The sequence below is a fragment of the Calliphora vicina genome, chromosome 1 (assembly GCF_958450345.1).
Source record: "Calliphora vicina chromosome 1, idCalVici1.1, whole genome shotgun sequence".
Classification (NCBI taxonomy): domain Eukaryota; kingdom Metazoa; phylum Arthropoda; class Insecta; order Diptera; family Calliphoridae; genus Calliphora; species Calliphora vicina.
This window is the reverse complement of record NC_088780.1, coordinates 166,485,832-166,512,268: the sequence shown is the minus strand read 5'-3', so window position 1 is coordinate 166,512,268 and position 26,437 is coordinate 166,485,832. Positions and strand designations below refer to the sequence as shown.

The following is a 26,437-nucleotide window of genomic DNA, read 5'->3' as shown; positions in this document are numbered from 1 at the left end:
ATTGTAATAGAAAAATAATAAATTGATTCAAAATTTTACAAAATTATTTCCATTCTTACCTGCATTGCCTGCACCCGTGGCATTACCAACAAACTGTTGTTCGTAACGACGTTGGCGTTTTAATTTCTCCTCATCCAATACGGAGCGTCTTTGCACCACTTGAGGAACATCCACCAGATCTTGTATGGGTGATTTGGCTTTTTGTTTGGTGGAGAGTTGTAACAGTTTCGAAAAGTCCGGCTGGGCATGAGTATTATTGATTTTGTATTTTTCACGCAGATCGGATAAATCAATTTTGGCATGTTTAACATGGGGTATTTCGCCGCGAAATACTTCACAGATTTGTTCTAAGTAATTAAGCCAAACTTTTGATTCTACATTGCTTAATTTTAACGAATCTTTGCCACTCATTATGCGTGGTATATGCAATTCTTTGTCTAATATTTTAAAAGCGAGATCATTTTGTTCCAAGGGGCTTAAATCTTTGACTGTATTAAAATCGACTAGATCCGGACGATAACTAAATAAGAAAACAAAATACAATTTACTTTAGTTTATGGATTAACAATTCCCATTATTACCGGTTTATTAAAGCACATAAAACTTTGCCATTGGTAAAAACATCCGAAGCCTCTTTAAGCTCCTTGGTAAATTCATAAGCATGTAATTGGGCACAGATCCATCTTAATAATACAGTACTTAAAGGCATAGTATCTGTGAAGAGATAAAACACAATTTTTAGCACTTTAAAAACTTTAAAAGGTTATGTTGAACACAAACCTCCACTACGGCGTTTCCTGCGCACAGGAGTATCGACCTGAGTAGCTTGTAATGCATTAGTATCCATAAACGTTTGTTCCAAAACCCCACTATCATCTGTATCGATTAAATGTTTAACCTGCCAAACATTTACCGATGTACGATTCAAGTTGGGATATCGTGTGGCAGGATCTACAGTATAACTACCAATATCACGCTGCAAGTTTTCCGGCGTGGTTTGACCCAAAAGTCTAAAATAGTAAAATAAGTATTTCAATAAAAACATATTCACATAGCATAGATTTGATTGCCTATACAATGTACCTATAAATACTTTCACGTTGGGCCACAACACCCAAAGTACTATTGCCAGAATTTGACCATAGTTTTATGGCATATGCAGCATCCATACTGGATAGGAAACCACGAGCACAACCAGAGCCCGTTGGCCAAAAGGGCTCAAGTAAACTATCACCCACCAGACATTGCATGAGACGAAAGCCTTTGCGAACTATGACGCGACACGAGGATTCAGCGGCAAACATGGAGGTGAAATCAAACATCGCCACATCGGGTTTGCCATAATGATTGACAGCAAATTCTAAATTTGGCATTTGATATTTGGTAGAAAATTCAGCAGCTTCGCGAGCATAGTCTAAAAGTTTCTCAGTATTTACATTAACAGGAGCCAATAGTTCAGCAGGATCAGTAAAGTCCTTCAAGGAAAGAATATTTAATTATATAAATTTATTTTCAAAGAATGACAGTATCGACTTACTTGTAAAATAACACCTTTATCAATAAGACTATGCTTTTTGGCAGTCATTACAAAGTAATGTGTTTCGTCCTTATAGTAAACGATATTTTCCAAATCTATACCAGTCGTATGGTACAACTCCTTAAAGAACGACTGATTGAATATAAACGCCACACCGCTAATCTCCTCCGCTTTAGCTTCTGCTTCGGTTTTTTTATTTATGAAATTTGCCGTAATCGCTATGGCCAGCTTTCCTCGGAATTCTTTGCGCTTAAAAGCCTCCAATGTGTTACGTTTACCATCTGCCCCAATTAGGACATCAAATTCATAATGCGATACTGCATGATCGGCCGGTGTAACCGATGCCCGCCAGCCACAACCATCACCACTTGGTTCTATTGTGCGTTCGAACGAGACACCCTCGTGAATTTCAACACCCAAGAGTAAAGCTACTTTAAGTAAAATACACTGCAACTGCCTAATAGATATATGATCTATGGAGCCAGCACAAAATTTTCCATAGAATTTCTTTGCGCCCAAATTGCGCAGATCCGTAATGACAAAAGGCCACAAATGCAATACGTTGTTGCGGGAAATACGATCTCTCTTCTCAACCACCACCACTTTGGCGCCCAGCAATTGAGCTTCGATGGCTGTGCGTAAACCACATGGACCGGCACCAATTACTAGTACTCTGGCACCGGTGCAGGCCGTACCTTTGGCATATGCTCGATGAGCAGCTCTGGCATCGAATTTCTTCCACAGAGCCTGGGCCTTCCAGGAACGAACTTTGGTTTTAAGCTTCGGATAGAATTCATTTAGCGGGGCGGGTCGTAAGCCAACAACATCACACATTTGACGATGTAAGCCGAGTATTTGACGCATTGTGGTGGCCAAACAAAACAAATCAAACATCTCGGCTGCAGCAGCGGCTGCCTCATTGTCAGCCATCTGTTGCGCCAACAGTTGCTGCTGCTGCATTTGCAGCTTTTGCTGTTGGCGTTGATGAGCTGACCGACTCATGCTGAAAAGAGAAAAGAAAAAAAATTATTAGAAATAATAAAAAGGTTTCAATAAAGATTTTGTGTATTTATATTACAGTGTTGTTACTCGCTAATTAAATTTTAAAGAAAAGCATTCAAATTCTAACATTTTAATTTTCGAATAATTACCACTTTACAGTGCAGACATAATAAATAGTAGTCTTCAATGGAGAGGTATTTTCGTCTGCCATCCTTTTTTTATTTAATATTATTTAGTTAACAGAATTTAAAACTTTTTTAAATAAATCGTTATATTTAGAGTCGCTGTTCGTTTTGAAAGTTTATTTAATAATGAAAACTGCATATCCTAGCACCTGAGTTTATATATTCAAATGCAAAATAAATATCCATTCATAGTCATAAAACAATAAAAAACAAAACAAAAAAGGAAACAAAAAGTCAATGAACCCACAATATTTAAAAATTAAAAATGTTTGTGAGAAATTTGTTTTCTTTCTTAATCATTTACAAAGAATATTTAAAGAGACAGTCAAGATGATCAATTAATAATGTATCATTTGACAGAATTTATTTATTTATGTCTGCAGTTGTCATAATGTTTTTCATTCTTTTTTATATGTTAATAAATTTACATTGTAATACACTCAAGTACCCATTTACACAAAGCTGAGGACAATTTAATTTAAATATTAACAACAAAAAATAATTATATTTGAAATATATTTCATATGTATGTATATGTAAGTAGTTTGAAATATGTACATTAGGGTCGAACGATTTGTATGGACACAATAAAGTATGGGAAAAAATTCTACGAAAAATTTTAAGCAACTTCACCCTAGAAACAATAGGTCTAAAATTCATTGAAGATTATTCACCTTATTTATAGATCGTGCAGTTTTACATTTATTTTTTTAAATGTTCATTCGAAAAACCCCAAATAAATAATAAAAATATCACTTTTTTTTTTAAAAAAAAATTGAGTTCTAACTTGTTTTCTTTGTAGTTTAGTCAGTTTTTAATTCCCGGAAATTCCGGGAATCGGATATTGAAAAATTGGTTTTTGTTCTCATTTCTCATTCGTTCATTTATTCTCACTTAATTATTCATAGTTTTTTTTTTGCTTCAGAAGTGGTGATTTTGACACGGAAGACACAGATCGCCCAGGCAAAAAAATTTGAAGATCTAGAATTGAAGGCATTACTCAATGAAGATTGTTGGAAAACTTAACAAAAATCATTGGGAGCTACTCAAACAGCAATTTCAAAATGTTTGCGAGCAGCAGGATTCATCCAAAAGCAGGGAAATTGGGAACCATACGAATTGAAGCCGTGAGAACTTGAAATACGATATTGCATTTCCAAAATTATGCTTGAGAAAATCATTTTTGCACCAAATCAATACTTGCGAAGCGTAAGGGATCGTATGTGAAACCCGGAAAACCAGCCGAATCGACACAAAAGGAATCCATATGATGCCAGAAAGAGGGATTAAACTTCGATCCGTGAAAGAAAAAGAAACAAATTTTGGATCGATTTCAACTTTTTTGCATCGATTAACCGTAATTACCTCAATTATCCAGGATTATAAGCAAAATTTTTTCGATTATTTTTGAACAACAAACACAATGTGAATAAAACGAAAAAGAGAAATTCCCCATTCGAAACTGAAAATATTTAAAGACGGCTGAAGAACCAAAAGTTCTGGATTAATAGTGAATGAAAAGGCTAAAATATTCCACTCAAAATTAAACAAAAAAGCGACATGGAATTCACAAACTTAGGAAAAAATCTTCAGCTGATTATATAGCTGCTACCATTCATATAAATACAATAGAAAAACTAAGCAATGAGCGATTTATACAATTTTCCAAACCAAATGTGACGTCTTTGATGCAACCGATGGATCAGTGTGCAATATGGAGCTTTAAATGTCATTATCGAAAAACTATAGTGCAAAAACTATTCACGTCAATCAATATATAATAATTAAGGAAAGCGTTAAACATCACGAAAGCACTGTTGTCAATTAATAACGCTTGGAACACTGTTACTTCTGCAGTTTTGAAAAATGCTTAGAATAACTTACTCTGCCCAGAAAATGAAATGCTGTGGGCATATGTCCGAAATTTAATAAAATCCTTATATTATTTAAACATGTACATAAAATCCTTTAAAAAATTACTCAAAATTGGTACTCAATTAACCGGGAAAATTGATTATCCAGAATGCTTCCGGTCCCGACCAATACGAATAATCGAGGTCCCACTGTATTTCAAAATAAAAGCAAAAAACTTGAAAAATCCCGCATTTTTTAATCATAGACCCAATGGATTACAAAATACGGACTCAAAATTATACTACCATAGAAGGATACGTTTATTGGTTCAATCATTAATTGGTTCAATACAAACTTTTTATTGAGAAATTGTAGATATTCAAAATTACTTTCTTTATTCAGTAAAATAATGCACAACAGATTTTCATACTCGTATGAATCTATTATCATAAAGCTCTGTGGATTTTTTTCGAATTTTGTTAACAATTTGAAATCGATTAAAAAATTACTGTGGAGGCATTCATTAAGTGAGGCAAGTCACACAAAAATATTTTTGGTTATAACTCCAAAAGTACATATGTATGTACCAATTGTATTGTATTTATACAAATAAATATCTATTAAATATGCATGTAAATGCCGACAAGTTCAGTAAACTTTGAAAACTTATAAATATGTATAAACATAAGTATTTACTTATGTATTTAAGTATATAATGTGTATGTACCTATAAAATATGTATTTATGTATCTGATAGATTTATTGAAACTGAATATTGTGTTTATAAACATCAAAAACAGCATCGCATAAAGGAAATAAATACAGACATATGTGTTAACAAAAACTAAAAAAAATAGCACAGGCAAATGGCAATAATAATAAAAACATTTAATAAATAATACAAGTACTACCAAGAATTTTTTTAGTTTTTGAGTACAATAGAATCAAGATCAGCTAAATTACTAAAAAAAAATGGGTACAACAAACAAATACGAGGATCATTTCAAAAATACTTGTAAGATCATATGAATATCAGCAGTAGCTTATAAACATGATTATCTGAACTTTTAATCATATCGGGACAATGGTTTCTCGTTTATAAAGAGTTAAATAAAATAATTATTTTTAAAAAAAGTAGCAATCTAAATTAAAAATATATAAAACAAGTAAGAGAGCTATGCCGAATCTTATATACCCTTCACCAAATTAAACTTCAAAATAAAAATTTTAAATATTTTTAGGTAAACAAAATTTAATTATTTTTCCAAAGTTGTTTTTTTCATTTTTTGGAAAAAAATTAAATTTTTTTTAATTTTTAAAAAAATTGGTTTTTTCAATTTTTTTTAATATTTAGCAAAAAAAAAATTCGGGTTAAAAAATATTTTTTCCGATTTTGACCCGTTGTAGGTCCAACTTACTATGGTTTTATATACGTCGTTGCAAAAGTCTTTGAAATTTCTATCATTATATATCCATATTGTCTATATTAAGACTTAGTAATCCAGATATAGGTAAAAAATCGAGGTTGTCCTGGTTTTTTCCTTATATCTCAGCCATTTGTGGACCGATTTTCTCGAGATAGCAACCGAGCCGGAAGAATTCCGGAGATATTGATTCACACATCCGTGTATGTAAGTTATTTGGGTGCTTCGGAAAGTTGATTTCAACAGACAGACGGACATGACATAATCGACTCCGCTATCTATAAGGATCCAGAATATATGTATATACTTTATAGGTTCGGGAAATTATATTGTGGAAATTACAAACGGAATGACAAACTTATATATACTTATCTCACGAAGGTGAATGGTATAAAACAATGGATTTTCAAGACTACTCTCGCATAGTAAGTACACTCAAAGAAAAAGTTGTACATGTTAGCCGTAACAATGCTCACTGTAATTATTTATATGACTATGTTGACCATAATTTAATAAAGTTGCCATATACCTGTGATTGTAACAATCATATACAGTATTGGCCATAACTAAAGCACCCCCTCAATAGATTTTTTCAAAACATATTTTTTTTGATAAAAAAAGCTTTTTTGAATTCTGATTTGTATATATATTATTAGCTTATATTGTTAATATTCATATAACATTCATTTAGTAAAAGATAATTTTATGAACAATTAATTTAAAATGATAAATCTTATAAAAATACAAAACGCAACGGACAAAACAAAAGCACCCTCTTATAAGATGTTTAAAAATTTGACTACGCTACTGTAAATTTGCATTGTGAGTTGACGGGACTGACAACGAATGGATTTAAAAATTCCAGAAGATAAAAATAATGGAAGGCGTAGTGTGTATAATTTAAGTTTGATACAGTTTATTTTAATAAAAACAATGGCATGGAAAAAGTACTCCAGTGAATTTAAAATTAAAGTTATTGAGTACTTGAAGACGGGCTTATCACGACATAAATTGAGTAAATAATATTCAATTAACAGATCAGTTTTTTTCAGGCTCATTTCAAAGTTTTTGCAGACTGGTCGCATATCAACGGTGCATTCTGGAGTACTTCCACCAAAAAAAACACGATATTATGATTCCTTGATCAAAAGAGCAATTCAAAAAGATCCTACAGCATAATCTAGTCAAGTATGAACAAGTTTAAGATTATGCGTTAGCGAAAGAACAATCCGTTGAAGAGCAGTAGAAGACGTATTATTCAGTTGACGACCAGCAAAAAAACCCTTTATATCAGCTAAGAACAAGAAAGCTAGACTGGAGTTTGCCAAAGCGCACATCGACTAGAGTGTCCAAAAATGGAAGACAGTACTGTTCACTGAAGAATCCAAATACAACTTAAAAAGTTCCGATGGAATAAGGCGTGTACGCAGACCAAAAGGAGAAAGACTGAATCCTAAGTATTGCATAGGAACAACTAAACATGGAGGAGACAATGTAATGGTCTGGGGTTGCTTTTCTGGTCAAGGAATTGGGCCAATTCATAAAATTAATGGGATTATGGATCATTTCATGTACCGTGATATAATGAAAGATGTAATGTTGCCTTATGCCAGTGAAGAGATGCCAAGGGAGTTTCCAACAGTATAAAGACCTAAGCATACCTCCAAAATTTTTAAGACTTGGCTACAGAGAAATAAAATTCATGTTGTTCATTGGACTCCTCAATCTCCCAATATCAATCCTATTGAGAACTTGAGGGATATTGTTAATATGAAAATAAAACGTGAAAATTGCCGAAATAAGGATCGGAAATTTTCACGATTTATTTCAAGCCGTTAAAATAGCCTGGGAAGGAATACTGCAAGACAAGATAAAAAACTTAATATCTTCTATGCCTAAGTGATGTGCTTGTGTCATCCAATGCAAAGGATTTGCAACAAAATAGTAATTAAAATTAGTGTTATATTATATCCATCATGGGGTGTTTTAGTTTTGTCCGTTTCATTTTCTACCTTAAAATATTTTTTGATTTCAAGTTACCACTTATTGAAAGATTAACTTTAAAAGTATTTGTTTATCAATAATAAACATATTAACAAATGAAAATAATACATAATCGAAATTTAAAACATTGTTTTTATAAAAGAAAATATAATATGAAAAAAATTCTGTATATCGCACTGGTTTCTCTAAAGATACTGTATATCGCACTGGTTCCTCTAAAGAGGAACTAAAATTTTTGAATTTTCACATTTTGTAAGAAATCGATGTGCAGTGGTCATATCTACCCACTGTAAAAATCTGCTATCATTTTCTCTACTCTTTCGCCAAAAAATGCAGTTGTATCCCTACAGTTGTTTCATTGTAATGTATTGAAAAAAAATAGTTTTTTGCTTCTACTGAACATTTTAAAATTTTGAGTTGACACTCTTTAGAGGAACTAGTGCGATATGATTTTTTATTATAAAGGATTATAGTTACATAAACTGAGAACAATATATTATGATATAACCATTCAACATGAACATTATTGCCATAAACATATCGATGGCTTAATATAAAATAGGCGAAACTAATGTTTTATTTCAAAAATATCAATGAAAAAAGGATTATATTAAATAACTTCATTAAAATAAAAAAATATAAATTTTAAATGAGAAATAAAATCTGATATCTCTTATTATTAAAAATTGCATTAAAGCTTTTTTTGTGTCTAAAATTTTATGGATTTTATTGAGTTTTTTTCTTCTCCTGTAAAGAAACAAAAAATCGAGTTACGCCTTTTTTATATTAAGCCATTGATATATGTATTTATTTATTTACTGCAATCATATACATATATGATAGCTACAATGATGTGAATAATTTTAAGTAATTTTAACATATTATGATTGCCGTAATCATATAAATAATTACAGCGAACATAATATTTAAAAAAAAAAACGTGTAAACATGTTGAAATGCTTATGGTAAACATGTACAACTATAGTTTTTCTCTATGTGTAGTTTTCATTTTGCTACACCAACAAATCAACCAATAAATCTAGACAAAGAGGTGGTGGCTGACGGTAACGCCAACGAATCTTTTTAAACTTTTTTTGTTGAATGGTTTTCATTTTCTTTAGTTGTTTTTTTTAGTGTTTATGTTATAAAAATCTATAAAAAATATATAATATACAAAATTAAACCAGAAATAAACTTCAAGTGGGTCGATAAAACCATCTACAACAAAAGCGTCAGGCAGTTAGTCAGTCAGTCGTTTGGCTGGCTGGCTAGTATATACTGACAGATAGGCAAACAGATTGTCTGTCTGTTTGCCTATCTGTCAGTATATACTATATGTGTATGTACATTAATATAGTACAAATACTAACTATAAAATACATATATTTTTGTTTAAAACTAAATTCTTTTGTTCTTTTTTTATTCACTTATTAATTTATTTATGCACGTGTGTTTCTACATACATGCACTTTTACAGTCCAACCGATTTGTTTATAAACATTTAATTTAATCGATTTCATACTATATGCAGACTTTTTATTCTTTCAAATATGACACAGTGGGCCAGAATCAAATTTTTTGGAAATAAATCTGGCATTTCTAAACGGCTGGTCCGATAAAATTTGACATGGGCGTAACCAAGGAGTATTCGAGTTTAAGTTATTAAAATGTGCCCTACAAATGATCCAGGGGCGGCGCTATTGGGGCTCAAAGTAGGGTACCTTTGACAAGTAAAATTTTTAAACACGTGCCATTTTTTTGTTTCCCATCCGATTTCAAAGCGCTCGGCTAGGTCTTGAAAAAACATGCTTGCGTTTGCTATTTTTCTCTTATAATTTCCGAGTTATACTCATTTTCCCTTTTTTAAAATATATGTCGGACTTTTGGACCGAATGGACTTTTTTGTTGGCTAATGAACTAAATTACGAATAACATACAGAAGATTTCAGAGCAATATCAATTGTGGATCCAAAAATAAACGATTTTCAATTTAAATATTCAAAAAATAGTTTATTTTTGCTGTTTTTTAGGCGAAAAGGTGACTTAACTCTTTTTTTATTAAAAATAAACTTTCTTTAAGAACATATAACAATTTTATATTTTTCTATAAGGTATCTTTACGAAGAACAACTTGGTAAAAAAAACATGTCCTATTTTTCGTGTATGTCGCCCCTACGACCTTCGGAATGTGACCCATTTTTTTTATCAAAATTTCAAATTTGAGCCACATGTTCTAAAATACCAAAGCTGAGATGAAAAAACGGGAAGCAGCTTTGGAAACCTTGATATGTTCCCTATTTATCCCCAAAGCATTTTCCCAGCCCCAAAGGAAATGAGGATCCTATGGGCAAAATCGTAAAAAATACCATTTTTGTGATTTTCGCTCCAATTTTTAGGAATTGCGGGATTCCCTTTGACATTTTGACAAGTTCTGTTATTTAGAATGACAATTTTGAAAAACCTTGAAAATTTCATTGAGTTTCGTTAATAAATAATGATTTTATTACATTTTACATATTTATTGAGATTCCAAAACTAAAATTTGTATCAAAATTTTAATAGAATTGCAAATATTAGGTCCACTTTTATTCCGTGTTATATTTTTTTGTTTAGATAAGTTAATTTTTGGTCTTACAAAAAAAATTTCAAATCAATATCTCAATTAGATTCAAAAATATGTCATTTTAAAACTCCGTCCATCAAAAATATTGGACTTACTCATACTAAATTTGTTTCCATTGTTTTTCTAAAGCTAAGAAGTATAAACACATTCTACAAATTTATTTTTGTTAAACATCAATGCTTAAACACGCTGATATTTACTATATTTTAATAGATAAAACCCAGTAAATTTGAATTATATGGTTTTTAAAAAAAGTTTCCATTGTATTGTCTCTCATTTTATTGTATTCAAAATTAGTTTCCCCTTAAAAATTCCATAATCTATGGTTATTCGTTATAAATGTTTTGGTCTCACACATTTACCAAAATATCATCAAAGTTTAAATGAAACACCCCTATTTGGGATTTGGCTTGAATCGCTTGATAAAAATAATGTCGGTCAGACTCAAATTATTAAAATTTATAAAATTTTTGAAAATGTTTGTATTTTTTTTTGAAAAAAAAAATGTTTTCTCAATGTTTGTAATTATTTACGGTATTTTAGAGGTAACAGTATTTCCGATTATTTCGGTATCGCTATTTTAGAGGTAAGAGTATTTTAGGGGTAACGGTAGCCTACATTTGGCAAAATAAAATTATTTGTGCATAGAAACATATGCATGAAAGTGTGCCTACATATGTATAGTACATATTCTATAATAGGTGTAACTGTCATGTATATTACACACATACTGACAATCCGACAATAGTAATGATGTAAATGAGGTGTTGGCCACAAAGATCATCATCATGCAAACGAATAAACTCTGTCACTGTCGCTAAATGACTGACAACACAAAAACAAATCAAAAAAAAAAAGAAATTAAATACAATAATTACTTAAAACATGACGATGTTAATAATAACAATAAAAATTTTTACAAAAAAAGTTCATTGTGGTCATTAAAATATGGTTGGTTGACCGGCCAGTGAAGGTGTCGGTCCGTCATTATTGTCATTTTACAGAGTTTTTCCAGCTGTGACATTTAAACTAGACAAAATTTATGGTATTTCGGTTGTGGAATAATACAGTATAAATTGTAATAACTTTTTAATATAGGCATCACCCATAAAAATCAATTTATTGCATGATAAATAATTTTAAACTAAAAATTCATGCACTAATTTCACTGAAAATCTGAAATCAAGCATTTATTTAAGATGACATAACCTTAAAATTTAAATAAATTTAAACACTTTTATAGATGTTAATACAAAAAGTTTCCTTATTTATAAAATTATACAATAAGACAAAATTCAATTTACTTTTGTTTTAATTGAAAATAATGTGCGTTTAAATGATTTCATTTCTCCTTAAAATTCAATCAATCTCAAGAAATAATAATTTACTATGATTTTTTTTGTTTTGTTCTGCATTGTTTTTGTTCTTTCATTCATTGTCTTCTTCTAGTCAACTTCCAAAATTCTCTTTACCCCGCTTTTCTCCTTTCCCAGTCTGCTTTCGAAATGTCATAAAACAATGCATTGTTTATTGAGGAGTATTTATTATAAGAATTTTCTCATTTTTTGTTTGTGATTAATTTTGTTTCGTTGTTCTTGTTGTTATTACTGTTTTGTTGTTGCTATTATCCTAGTAAAGATTTTAATAAGTATGTATGTGTGTCTATGTGTGTAAGTGGGTGGTAGAATAAAAAAAAATAATAAACATGACACAATAAAACAACACCAAACAAAGAATGAATCATTTTTTGGTAAGACAAAATAAAAACAAAACTTTTTATTCATAAAATTTTAGTTAAAATAAAAAAAAGATAAAACACCCTTCAAAAAATGTACACATATTTCAAAATGCAGGTTTTTTGTTTTTATTATTATTTTATTTGGAAATGATTGAGGTAAACAACCCTCATTGTTTTTTCTATTTTTAATTTTCCCAAAAATATTAAAAAGGAAAAAAGACGTTTTTCACCACACCATAAAAGGGCAGCTTTTTAGTTACATGCACATTCAAATATATGAGGGCAAACTTAAAATTTAAAAAATAAAAATTTTAATAAAATTACAATATTTAAGGCTATAGGTATACAAACATGATTGATATATCAATATATCAGGCCCTGTTTTAGTTGCTTTTTAAAATCGGAAAAATCGGCTAATGGCTGAGTTATAAACAAATATCTCGTGGAGAAACACTTGAAGCAAACAACTTTTGATATATCAAGGTAATGTAATAACTTAATAAAATATAATAAAATGTCAAGTGTAGTAAATTAGTTAAAACATTTTAATACTATTTAGGCTACCTTCTTGGGTATTGATCTTGTGTTTATGTGTTTATAAATTGAAATAAAAAGTTTATACAATATTTTTTAGCGAATTTATTATAACAAAATAATGCGGTTTATGAATGATGTACTATTTTGGAAATTAGCCAAATAATTATGAAAAGATTTTGATAAATTCATACATATGTACATAATCTACATGTATCAACAAAATATACCCAACAACAAATTGTATATATAGGGTTCCTAATCGGGAAAACTTTCTCGGAATATATTATTTTTAAATTCAAGTGGCATTTACATATGTCTGGAAATTTTGGAGATTTCCATGACACAACAATATAAGGTACACTCAGTAGAAAATAAATTTTCAATTGTACAATTCTTGTAACGTCAAACAAAAGAAAATATGAAAAAAATCAAAGTTTGACGTTATACAACATAAGAAATATAAGCGAAAACTCTCGTCTATCTCGAATTTATTTATTTTCATCAATTGTTGTTAAACGATTTGAAAGTTTTTTTCCATTTAATATCAAATCTAAATGTTTGCTGGGCATGTTTGTATGCATGTCTACCACAATACACAAATTCACTATTGTGACGTATTATTTGAGTGACCAGCCTTTAATTATTTTCAAATGTCATGGTTTGCATTTTAGCTACAGATAGAATAATTAAGGGGTATTCGCAGGGTCTACTATTTGGGCATATTGTCATAATTATGATATTAAAATAATATTTTTTTTTTTTAAACACAAAAACAACTATTATAATATATTAGGACATTATGACAATATGACTAAGGGCAGACCGTGTGAATATCCCAATTGTATATTACTCATATCTTCTATATTATATAATCGATAAATTCAAGAACTAATGCTCCAAATTCGACAACAATTTACCTACATAACTACAAGTTGTATGGGACTTGACTGATTTTCAAAGTAAATTTTGATAATTTGGTAGTGTTGTTCAAGCATCAATAGAACTTACGAAAGGATTAACTGTCAAACGAACTGTCATACTGCGCTCACTTTTAGACAGATCGTTTGACAGTTTGACCCTTTCGTAAGTTCAATCGGGCTTCAAAAAACACCATTTATCACAATATGAATGTCGTGATGCTATAATTTTGCCCATAACCGTACATACTTGTACCACAAATATTCTTTAGAAATGCGCAAACACTTTTAGAACAAAATAAAAAAAAGAGAAATATTAATTTTCAAAATACATTTGCATTCTTTTTTATCGAAGATTTAGCACAACATTACAGTTTTAAAGTTAATTGAAAAAGGGAGAGGAGGTAAAAGCAGCAGAAGAAGATGAAGAAGGAGTAGGCCTATTTTTCTGAAAGATTTCTTTTATAGCTACAATTAATTTTTCATTCTGCCATCACAGTTGTGTAGACGTCACCGTCGTCGTCGTTATTGTTGAGTCTTTTCAAATGACCCAAATTTGTTTGTATAAAAATAACACCAAAGAAAATAAAAATAAAAGTATGTAATGTTTGCTATAGAAAGAATCTGAAAGTTTTTAAAATGTTGGCTGAAAAAGTGGTGTTAGGGTTAGGGTTAGCAGATTTATAGGCTTTTTATTTTGAAAAAAATTAAACTATTTTTATTATCAACAATAAAAATAATAAAAAAAAACAATTCAAATTTATTAATTTAAAACAATTAAGTTTAGAAAATCTTAAACAATTGTTTTATTTTTCTAAATGCTTTCATAAATTTGATAAAAATCTGCAAAACCTAAAGAATGTCTAAAACAATTGCTTAGAGAGTGAGGGCAAACACTACAATTGCATAGTCTGCATTAAAATATTTTGCAAGAATACACAAAAATAAATCTATATAAAAAAATAGAGAAGAATGAACTGAACAGAACAGAACAGTGGCAACAACCATTTAAAAACTCATATACTAGATTATGTCATGCGTCTTGCAAACGCCATAAACTGCAGACACATAACTACAACTGCAGACATTTAAAGGTATTAAACTGTTACAATAGAAAGTAAATATTCAAAGTAATAAATAAATTATCACAGTTATTGAAATCATAAAATTATCCTATTAGATCCCGTTTCGATTTCCAGAATATTTACTTCTTTAAAATAAAAAAAAATATCAAATAACACGAGTCTACAAAAAATAAAGTTTATTTTACGTTCATTAAAGGAACATATGTATACAATTGGTACAGTAGTTGATTAGGAATTTTTTGTTTTTCAAATAAACGTATACCCCTAGGTCTCCACGTAGCAATTTTTATTGCTAAGCTCAAGCAAAAACGTCAGTAGAACAACAGCACAGCGATTGCTGATTGCTTTAGTTGGAGAAAGCTTTCGTCACAAATACAAAATTTTCAACGTGAGAAGTTCTATGAACTGAGTGGTTTTTTGCTTATATTTTGAGCTGAATGATTTTTTCCCACTAATTTCATTCCTTTTTTACTTTTAGTTCTTAAATAAATTAAATGTGTATGCATTAATCACAACGAATCAACGAAAAATAGAAATTTTAAATTAATGACAACTGAACTGACAGCTTATTGCTTTGCAATAATTGCTCAAGCAATCAGTAGAGCAATCATTGCGCAATGGATTGCTACATATGGCAATTGCGGTCTACACACAGCAAATTTTATGGACGCTATCAAATTTGACAATTGCGGCAATAAATATTGTTACGAGGAGACCCATGCTTACAAACATAATTTGTTTGGATTTTAAATAGAGTATTCCGGGTTATTCGAAAAATTACATTTCGTTTTAGCTTTTATTTTGAAACATTTGTACAATATAAACTTATTCAAAGTATTGGCTATAACCTTTTCCCATCTTTCTGGCAATTTATGAATTCCGGCCAAATGAACTGCTCATCTTTTGAGGCCAAGAACGAATCAAGCCAATATCTGTTCTGAAGTGAAGCTCATTCTAAATACTTTTTAACAGGTATTGCAACATGTGGACAAGCGTTGTCATGATGGAATATTACGATTTCATTTAATTTTTGGCCGCATATTCTTGGAGTTTTTCGGCCAATTTTTGCTTCAAACGAATCCGTTGCATTCGATACAGGTTCCCCGCGATGGTCTGGTGAGATTTCTAATAATAGATAGGACCATTTCGCTCCCACCAAATACAATGAATTGCCTTAGCGCCATGGATATTTAGCTTTAGTGTCTATTCGACTGATTAGCCGGGTTTCACATATGATCTCTTACGCTCCGGGTTATCGTAAGGGACCCATTTTCCATCGCAAGTAATAATTCGTTGCAAGAATTATTTTATAGCGTTCAAGCATCACTTCGGACATGCAAAATCGTATTTCAAGGTCTTGGATGAATCTTTTGGATGTATCCTGCAGCTCGCAAACGTTTTGAAATTGCTGCTTGAGTAGCTTCCAATGATTTGCAAGCTATTGATGAGTTTGACAACAATCTTCATGAAGTAACACCTCCAATTCTTGGTCTTCAAACTTGTTTCGGCTGGGGCTGGGCGATATTTGTCTTCCGTGTCAAACAGAACAGCATTTACCATCTCGTAAACCGACGCGTCGTAGAAACCGATGAAACACATTCACCATAAGCTTTGGTGAGTAATCGCTGTGCTTCAAAGGCACTTTTTTTTTCAAATTAAAGAAGTAAAGCAAAACTTCCCGCTATGACGCTTTGTTGGTACAAAATTCAACATTTTCGGAGCAAAAAGAAAAATCTGTTGTTTAGACTATAATATTCAATAACTAAGTGAGAATAAATGTCAAATATGTACACTTTTTATAGCGGGTCAAAGGTCACTAGTGATTTCATGAACTCCAGCAATATGTACTATATAATAACCTACAAACTTCCAGAACGAAATCACCATTTAACATCTCTGTCACATACCAGCTACTATGTAAAACATTAGATGGCAAACATTTATATCAAATAATTTTCATTGCGTCCCCTCTAAATAGACAAACATACATAAGTATAATTTATTTAATTTATTTTATTTTATATTCAAAGTTTCTCAGCATGATAAGTATTGTGAAATTTAGCTTCTACATTGAATTCTATGAATTAAAAACACAAAACCATTTAGTTTTTACTAATTGTGTCTAATTAAAATTTTACATTAAAATAAAAATAAATCATGAAAACAACTTATTTAACTTTACGATCGATTTAGATTTGTGTTGTCTCAATCAATTAGGCGGGCGGTTTTATATAAATTGATTTAAATAAAATAAAATATTAAAAGTAGAAATTTTCTGTTTATATTTTATAAAACCACTCATCATATTTTGAATTTGAAAAAGGAAATTAGTCATCAAAGCAGAGGATATATGGAAAAATGTGTAGAGTAATTTCAATGAGTCCATTAAATAAAATGATGTTTAAAGATTTTTGTTTAGGTGAGATGTGAATAATTTATCTATTTTTAATAATTTAATTGTTTGCCATTATTATATTCACACTCACTTTTATAAAATAAGGACTGTCAAATGCGCATTTTCAAAAGTTTTTTTTGGATCGCTTTTGAAAGAACAAGAAATATATTAAATTTATTAAGAATTCATGACCAATTTGAATAAAATAAAATAATATAAAATATATTTGGTCAATTCACAAGGTCTCATATCATGTCATATTGTCATAATGTCCTAATATTTCACAATGGTTTGAAAATTTTGTTATTGCCTCATAGCCAGCAGAGACCTGAGCCGAGCGCCTAAGAGTCGGTTAAGCCGAGCCACCGAAGCTTGATATATTAGGACATTATGACAATATGACATGATAGGAGACCTTGTGAATTGACCAATTGTGAATGAAAGCTATAATGTATTACATCAAAATGCGGGATGTACAATAGATGGCGATTTTTGTTTTTAATAACTCATTTCTTAAGGGTACATATCTGTCATTTATTCTCACTTAGTTATTGAACATTGTGAATGACAAACAAAGCTTTTTTTGCTTCGAAAATGTCGACAACTAAGCGTCATGTGCGGAAAGTTTTGCTTTAATTCTTTAATTTGAAAAAAAGTGCCGCTGAAGCTCACCGTAGCTTATGGTGAATGTGTTTCATCTGTTTCAACGTTCGGTTCGGATTTATTGACAAAGATCGGCCAGGCCAGTCAAAACGGTTTGAAGACCAAGAATTGAAGGCATTATTACTCCATGAAGAATGTTGGAAAAATCAACAAGAGCTTGCAAACTCATTGGGAGCTACTTAAGCAGCAATTTCAAAACGTTTGCGAGCAACATGATTCATCCAAAAGCAGAGAAATTGTGTACCATATAAATTGAAACCGAGAGACCTTGAAAGACTTTGCATGAAAAATGGATCCATTACAATAAACCGAAAAGTAAGAGATCATATGTGAAGGCCAGCCAACCTGCCGAATCGACAAATCCAAATATCAATAGCGCTATGGCAATTCCTTGTCCTATCTATTATGACCTGCTTAAGTCTGACATCACAGGGAATCTGTACCGAACGCAAATAATTTCTTTGTAGCGAGCATTGGCCAAAAATCGCCCAGAATATGCGGCCAGACATGAAACCGTACTATTTAGAATGAAGTGGTTGAGAAGTTTTGCTTCATCCGCTTTATGGTCCTGAGCGTACTATTTGTTTCGATCGATGCAGAATGAACTCTCTGGGACACGCTTCACTTTGGAACAAAGTATCCGATATTGGCTAGATTCGTTCTTGGCCTCAAAAGATAAGCAGATCTTTTAGCTCGGAATTCATATGTTTCCACAATATGGGAAAAGGTTATGGCCATGACATACAAATGATTCAATATAAAAGTTAAAATTTTTCAAAAAAATTCCTCATTTTTAAGTCATATACTCAATAAATTTCAATCAGACCATTAGTTTCGAAGATTTAAGTTTTCCTGTAGAATAGTTTGATTAAACTCAGCCCTTAAATCGTTCCACATTATTTCAATTGCTGTTTTAGTGTGAAATTTATATTTATACCCTTCACCTTCGTGAGAAGGGTATATATATATAAGTTTGTCATTCCGTTTATAATTTGTACATTTTTCATTTCCAACCTTATAAATTATATATAGTATATTAAGCCATGTCCGTCTGTCTGTCTGTTGAAATCAACTTTCCGAAGACCCCAAATAACTTACAAACACGATTCATACATCAATATCTCCGGAATTCTTCCGGCTCGGTTGATATTTAAAATCGAGAAAATCGGTCCACAAATGGCTGAGATATAAGGAAAAAAATGGATATCTAATGATAGATATTTCAAAGACCTTTGCAATGACGTATATAAGACCATAGTAATTTGGACCTACAATGGGTCAAAATCGGACAAAATATTTTTAACCCGAATTTTTTTTTTCACCAAAAGTTTTTTTTGCTAAATATTAAAAAAAAAAATAGAAAAAACAAACAAAAAAAAAAAAACAATTCGAAAATTTTTTTTCCAAAAAATTAAAAAACGACTGGAAAAAAAATTTATTTTGTTTACCTAATCGATTAATCGAACGAGTAACGAATAAAAAATATTATTCTAATAATTTACTAAAATATGTCTAATAAATTATTTGTTAACAATGATGAAATATACAGACTTCTAGTTTTGTCCGCTATATATTTAATTCATGAAACTTCTATATGATGGCACTATGTTTATAAATAATAACAGCAAGTTGCAGTCAGTCAAATATCATAGGCGCTATTAGAATTAACATCAACTGTAGTATTACCAGTGTATTCTTGGACATTATAAAGTGTGTAATATAAGTGCGTGTTTTAAAAGAGAGTGACTATTTAAATTGTTGCGTACATTTAAATAAATAAAGAGTTGTTACAAAGTTTAAACTACTGATCTCTTTTATTTGCAATTAAAGTAATCCGGTTTATTTAAAGGATGTAATTTAATTAAATTTATTCGAGTATATGCTCGATTATTCGCCAATTATTGATCGAATTAATTTTTATTCGAAACTGAAAAATTTTATTCATTCGAATAAAAAATAAATTTTTTCCTCGATTATTCGAATAATTTTTATTCGAATGACACCCCTAGTATGTGTATATTTTTTAAAAAAAAAAAGTAAAACAAAAATTGTTTGTTTTTATTTTTAAAATCGTGTACACAAAATAACGATTATTGTGTATTTATTAAATATAAAACAGGTAAGTAATAGTAAGTAGTAGGTATGTGGTGGTATATTCATTTACTTCTCTTTATGAATGAGTGAACATTTGTGTTGTTGGTTCTGCCACTGCTACAGCCAAAAACACTATTGGAGCTTGCAGCTTTTTGTGTGCTGTCAAAAAACCAAAACCCAACAACATAAAACAACAATGAAAACACATATTTTTATACACATAAGAGTAGACTATATACTAAAATTCTGTATGTATTATATATGTTTGTATGTAAGTTTATAATGCACTGATCAATATTCTAAAGCGACCAGATTTTTTTTTTTGGAAATCAGAAAGTGTATACTTTATCGTTAATTAGTTTTCACTTGAATTCTGTTTGTTTGAAAATATTAATTGCTGCATGTATTCGGGTGTACTGAATTGTAAAACATTTCCAAAACAGATCTACAGATAACGCATTATATGAAAGGAGTCCCTGTAGGAAAAACGTTGCACGAGGGGAGGGGAATCTAAAAAGATAGATCTAAATAAATCGTATGTTGAAAATTAAATAACTAAAAAATTTTAAAAATAAGCTCTCAAATGTCAAAATATACCAAAAATATGCACTAACAAATCGATGTCAAAATTCCTAAAATATTCCGATAAGGATAAATACTGTTACGTTTTTAGCTTTAAACAAGGGGGGTTTATTTCCTTTAAATAAACAGGATACTTTTGATTGCAAATAAAAGCAGTTTAGTAGTTTAAAATTTGTAACAACTCTTTATTTATTCAAATGTACAACAACAACAGAATTAAATAGTCACTCAGTGTTTTATACACGTTTATAAATTCGCCGAAATACACACACACTTTATAATGTACACTGGGAATGCAGTTGATGTCTTTACTTAACGATGCTTAAAATTAGACTCTTCGACTATTGCAACCACAGTAACTATTTATAGACACTGTCATCTTCATGTGAGTAGCCTAGATTGTTCTTAATGGTCAAAACTCGTATATTCGAATTCCTGAGCTTTCGATGTTAACAGCTTAAACATTTAGTGTTGCCATACTTAAAAACAATGCCACTTAACCGCATGCTATCATCAACATTGTTTATAAGTAGAACCTTCTACTGATGGACATGTTTATAAAAATGATGAATGTTGCAGGCAGTCGTTACAGACCGTTAAATTCAAATCGCTATTGCAAATTCATAACAATACCTTATGCACGGCGCAATAGGATGTCCTGGAAAAACATGCATTTCTAGGATTCCGGCTATCCTGGTCATTCATTTAAATATGTATTATTAACAACATTAAATAAAAACATGTTTAACATGTAAAAACTCTTACAGATTTGTGCGGACACTTTCTTAAACATTAATTAATTTATCATCCAATTAGATTACGAGCATTTTTTTTTAATTAATATCATGACCAGGGCAACCAAAAATATGCTCTAAAAAAAGTGTTTTATGCGCATAAAATATGCACTTCAAAATGAAAAATATGCTATTAAAATATAAAAAATATGCACTTAAAAATAGTTGGTTATTGTTTGATTTCAAAATTTCATTAAAAAAATATATATGAAGTAAATAAAATATTGAGCTCATAAATTAAAATTGGTTATTATAGGATTAAATTTCGATTTTAGTGAATTTGGCACTACATGAAAATAGTTTGATTCAATTCAGTTGTTTTACTGTTTACTTAAGTTTTAAAATTTTTAAACTAAATCTTTGTTTTAGATTTCCGAGTTTCTTAGACAATCTTAATCAATTGATTTGTCTCATCTTTTAAACTGCCTAATACTTCAAACTTTTTTTTGGTAATTAGTGGCATAATATTTTACTTTCTCAATCCATGTGTCCCAATGTTTATAGGATCCCTACTGAGGATGTACCCAATCAATTTCTCGAAATGTTTCTATTCTATATGAAGCTTTAAAAACTTTTTTACCATTTAAATAATGTTTCAAAAACTCTATGAATAGCCTGTGTCATTTTATGGTAAAAATTGCAATGGATTTTGGAGCATTCATCATATCATAATATTAATAGGCAAGTCGATTTCTTTAGACCCCTTTTACGCTCACATTGTACATTCAATTTGGACAAAAGATATACCATTTTAAAGGCATTTGTTCACAGATGTGCAGAATATATATTATATTGAAATCGGTTCAGCTTTTTAGGAGTTTAAAGATGTTACTAACACATATGTAAAAACGTGTACATGTGAACCTTAAGCTAAAATGTAAACAAAGCAATGCATGTTTGTCCAATTTGTTGTTGTAAATAAGAGAAACAATTAAACAGTATGATTTCGCTCTGTTTTAAGTGAGAGTTGTTATATTTTCTAACTCCCATATGCATAAGCAATTTTTAAATTTATCAAAAGTTTATAAAACAAAATTTAAATTCAAAATTGTTCTTATAAACCTTTGACAAATTTAAAAACTGCATATGCGGGTAAATATGTAATTGTTCATAAATAAATAGTTATTTTATAATATTTGCAGATCTATTATTGTGACGATTTTCAAACTTCATACGAATCAATTTCTTATCACCGCATGAAGTTTAATCAAAAATGGTACGGGTACAAATGGCGAGTCACCTCCCATACAAAGTAAATTGTTATTTCTAAATATTTTGTGAACTATAATTGCAAGATTTTTAAAATTTTGTCTAAATAGCTCTTTTATAATTTTGCATAGTTTCACTGAAAATCTTCGGGATTGGAATAGTGATCGTGGCACACCCAATACAAAATAAATATTTAATTTCGAATATCTGGAGAACTATAATTGTAAAAGTGTTTAAACTTTTTACGAATTAATTTCTTATTAATGTGCGGAGTTTAGCTGAATATAGACGGAATAAAATTAGAGGGCGTAGCACCTCCAATACAGAGTAAATATTGATTTCGAATATCTGGGGAACCAAAATGGAAGGGGTCGGAAAAGGAGGTGAGTCAACTATCATTCAAAGTAATAACTGCAAGGTTCTTCAAACTTTGGCTGCATAGCTCTCTTACCATTTTACATAGATTGGCTGAAAATGGTCGGGATTGTATTATTGGTAGTGGGGCAAAGTAAATAATTAATTTTGAATATGTGGAGAACTATAATTCTAAAAGTATTTAAACTCTGTATCAATCAATTTATTACCATTCTACGGAGGTGAGCTAAAAATGAATTTATTACTGATTCCTGTTCCAAGTTTAGCTAAGCATGATCGGCTTAGTAAGAATTACCCCTCCCTTATAAAGGATAGTTAAAGTAAAGCTTCATATTTACATTGAAGGTTTAAAAATGGGTGGGATCAGAGCAGTGGAGGATTATCTCCCATACCAAATTAGTTAGTTATTTTCGAATATCAAGTGAAATGTAATTGAGAGATTCTCAATATTTTGTATATGTAGTTAGGTTTTATCAGAAATCCATTCATATTTTTTATTTTACTAGGGTAGGGGTAGCGAAGTACACCGGGTTATACTAGTATCTAGATTAATATCTGAATACGGCTTCTAAACTTTAAATAGAATTATAAAAAAGCCTTACAATAGTGGAATGACTGCAATTAAAAAAATATAAAAAAACTTTTTATTCAAGTATTATCATTGGGACTTCCTTTCTTATCAATTGTATCGTCTATCGATATCCACGTATATTGTTTTTTAATGATTTCTTAATAACTTTTTTTTACAAGTTATGTAAATATATATATCAATGGGTTTTGAACGCGAAATTTTCGATGGATCTTAATATTCTGAACATCTGTTGAATATTTATTCAATTTTACATTAGTGGTAAACTATTAATGCCCAACCATAACTGTCTCAAGCTGCCTTAAATTCCTTCATTAAAATGTATCCAAAAATTTGTTATGAAGTAATTTTCTTTTAATTTTTGACGTATTTTTACTATTTGTTAAATTTTAATATTTGTGTGTGTATATTTTTAATTTAATTGAAATATATGGAAACTAAGCACCCTTAAGTCAACGAAAATTCTTTGAAGATAGTCGATTATGGGTACTTTATTTTTGTATTTAAGTAGCTTAGACCAATTATCATTGGACCTCAACAAAATAGTAAAATATAGAAATGAAAAATTACAAAACAAAGAATAAAATTATATCAGGAAAATAAAATAATGAAAAATAAGAGAAAATATGCAACAAAAATATGCAATTATGAGTTAAATATGCAAAAATATGCTATAAAACGCAAAATATGCTAAAAATATGCAGTAAAGAGCAAAATATGCAAAAATATGCACTAACAAATCGATGCCAAAATTCTTAAAATTGTCTGAAACGGATATAAAACTAACTCATATGTTTATACGACGCACAGCAAAAAATATGATATTGCATATTTTTGGTTGCCCTGATCATGACAAATACATTTATTTAAATGCAAATGCCAGTATAATATCACAAACCGGGGGTTAATTATATGGATGTTTATTATATGAAAAATTGTGTTCCATTTCACTTTATTGTAACACTCACTTAAAATTGAATTAAACGATAATGACTGTGATTCAAATGATAACAACAAGTCTTTTGTTCCTAAGAAATACTCGTCGCACAAAAGATTGATGCAAGTTGGAATCACAATGTAAAATACTGACAAAGAGACAAATAAAGCAGAAAGCAGCCCACATTAAACATTATTAAAGTTGTGCTACTAAAACGTACATTTAAGTAAATATATATGACTCTGAATGACTGACTGACTCCTCCTGTCTGAGAATTGCTTGGGACGACAACAAGACTGCTTGTGACTAGTACATGTGTAATGTTAGCTAATTAAGATTACAAAAAGTACTTTATGGTTTTTAAAAACATACTACATCTATATGTATGTATTTCTTTGTGTCTGCCTATAAGATTTTTTAGTACATATTCGAGTATTTATTTTGAGGGGTTATTGCATTTTAAGGTTATTGTGAAAGGTTAATATGACCCGATCTGATTTGCACCAAGATCTGATTATCTAAGATATTCGAATCCACAAAAGGCCATGTTTTGGAAAAAATTTCAATATTTTTTTTCATAAAAAATTTGTTTTGAGAAAATTTAATTTTCAAAATCAAATTCAGCACGAATTTAATCGTTGTCTTGATTCCTTACCCCCAGTAACACGAAGGCTGGTTATTGTTAACTAGGGATGCCAAACGGGACTCGGTTTTACAAATCCCGGGATTCGGGATTTTAAAAATGTAAATCCCGAGATCCCGGGATTTTTCGGGACCCCGGGATTTTTCGGGACTTCGGGATTTTAGTTAAACGTCAAAAACATCAAATTCAACAATAAAAACTATAATTTCATTAATATATTTAAGTAAAAATATAACAAATCAGAAACTAATGCATTAAATTAAAATAAATGGTCCATGATTTCCCCTAGCTCCATACAATTGTCCCCCGGAGTACTGTTTGAGCAGTCATAAATATCTTGATTATGCGGCAATCCTTATAAAATTTTGCACAAAATAAGTTGTACGTACTCTGAAATTATACTGTAGAGTACTGCGGAAATCGGGCTACATTTGCCCCTAGTCCCCTTCAGAAAATAACTTGAACATAAATTTCGTAAAAGTGTAAATTGTGTAAAAGCCTGTTAATCTCATAATATTTCGGGATTTGTTAATCCCGAAAAATCCCGGGATTCTTTTTCACAAATCCCGGAATTCGGGAAATCCCGATCCCGAAAATTCCCGGTATTTTCGGGATTTCGGGATTGGCATCCCTATTGTTAACTAATAGTTATACTGACAGTTTTCATACAAAAATAATTTTAACCGACACTACAACTATTAGTTAAGGCATAACAAGGCTTTGTGTTAATGGGGGTTAGTACTTCAAACGAATTGACTGTGTTCCTGTCATTGTTTAAGTCATGGAAATATAACCATATACGGACACCAGTACGTGATAAAAGACCAAAAAAAAAGACCCATGTCTCCCAGTTTTGCCCAAAGTCATGGACTTTTTTTACGGGCCTCGGTTTAATTTTTGCAACAGTTCAGAATTTTGATTTATTCTCTGAGGCAAAGTTGTAGCCCTTGTCATAAAGAACAAAAATTGTGAACATATAAAATCAAAACAAGTAAGAGAGCTATATTCGGCTGTGCCGAATCTTATATACCCTTCACCAAATTATACTTAAAAATATTTTTTTTTTAAATATTTTTATTTAAACAAAATCAACAATTTTTTTTTAATTTTTTTTAAAAAAAGTTTTTTAAATTTTTTTTTTTTAAATTTCTTTATTTAATTTTTTGGAAAAAGAATTTATGACAAAAAAAAATTTTTTGATGAAAAAAAAATTCTGGTTAAAAAATATTTTTTTTCGATTTTGACCCATT

General features: G+C 30.2%; 1 protein-coding gene across 12 annotated transcripts in view; it reads right to left on the bottom strand.

Moving 5' to 3' along the window:
* Mical (Molecule interacting with CasL) overlaps positions 1 to 26,437 on the bottom strand; it is a 102,469-nt gene that overhangs the window by 26,027 nt on the left and 50,005 nt on the right. For 10 of the 12 annotated variants that reach the window (XM_065498070.1, XM_065498059.1, XM_065498060.1 and 7 more), the window contains exons 1-6: positions 2,689 to 2,752; positions 1,538 to 2,540; positions 1,084 to 1,475; positions 781 to 1,010; positions 582 to 714; positions 60 to 520 (exon numbers count right to left, since the gene is read on the bottom strand). In XM_065498070.1, the coding sequence (XP_065354142.1) occupies positions 60 to 520; positions 582 to 714; positions 781 to 1,010; positions 1,084 to 1,475; positions 1,538 to 2,540; positions 2,689 to 2,750 (2,281 nt within the window). In that variant the 5' untranslated portion in view covers positions 2,751 to 2,752. Of the gene's footprint in view, positions 1 to 59; positions 521 to 581; positions 715 to 780; positions 1,011 to 1,083; positions 1,476 to 1,537; positions 2,541 to 2,688; positions 2,753 to 26,437 lie in introns of those variants that run through there. The other 2 variants (XM_065498061.1, XM_065498062.1) reach the window with 1 other exon arrangement.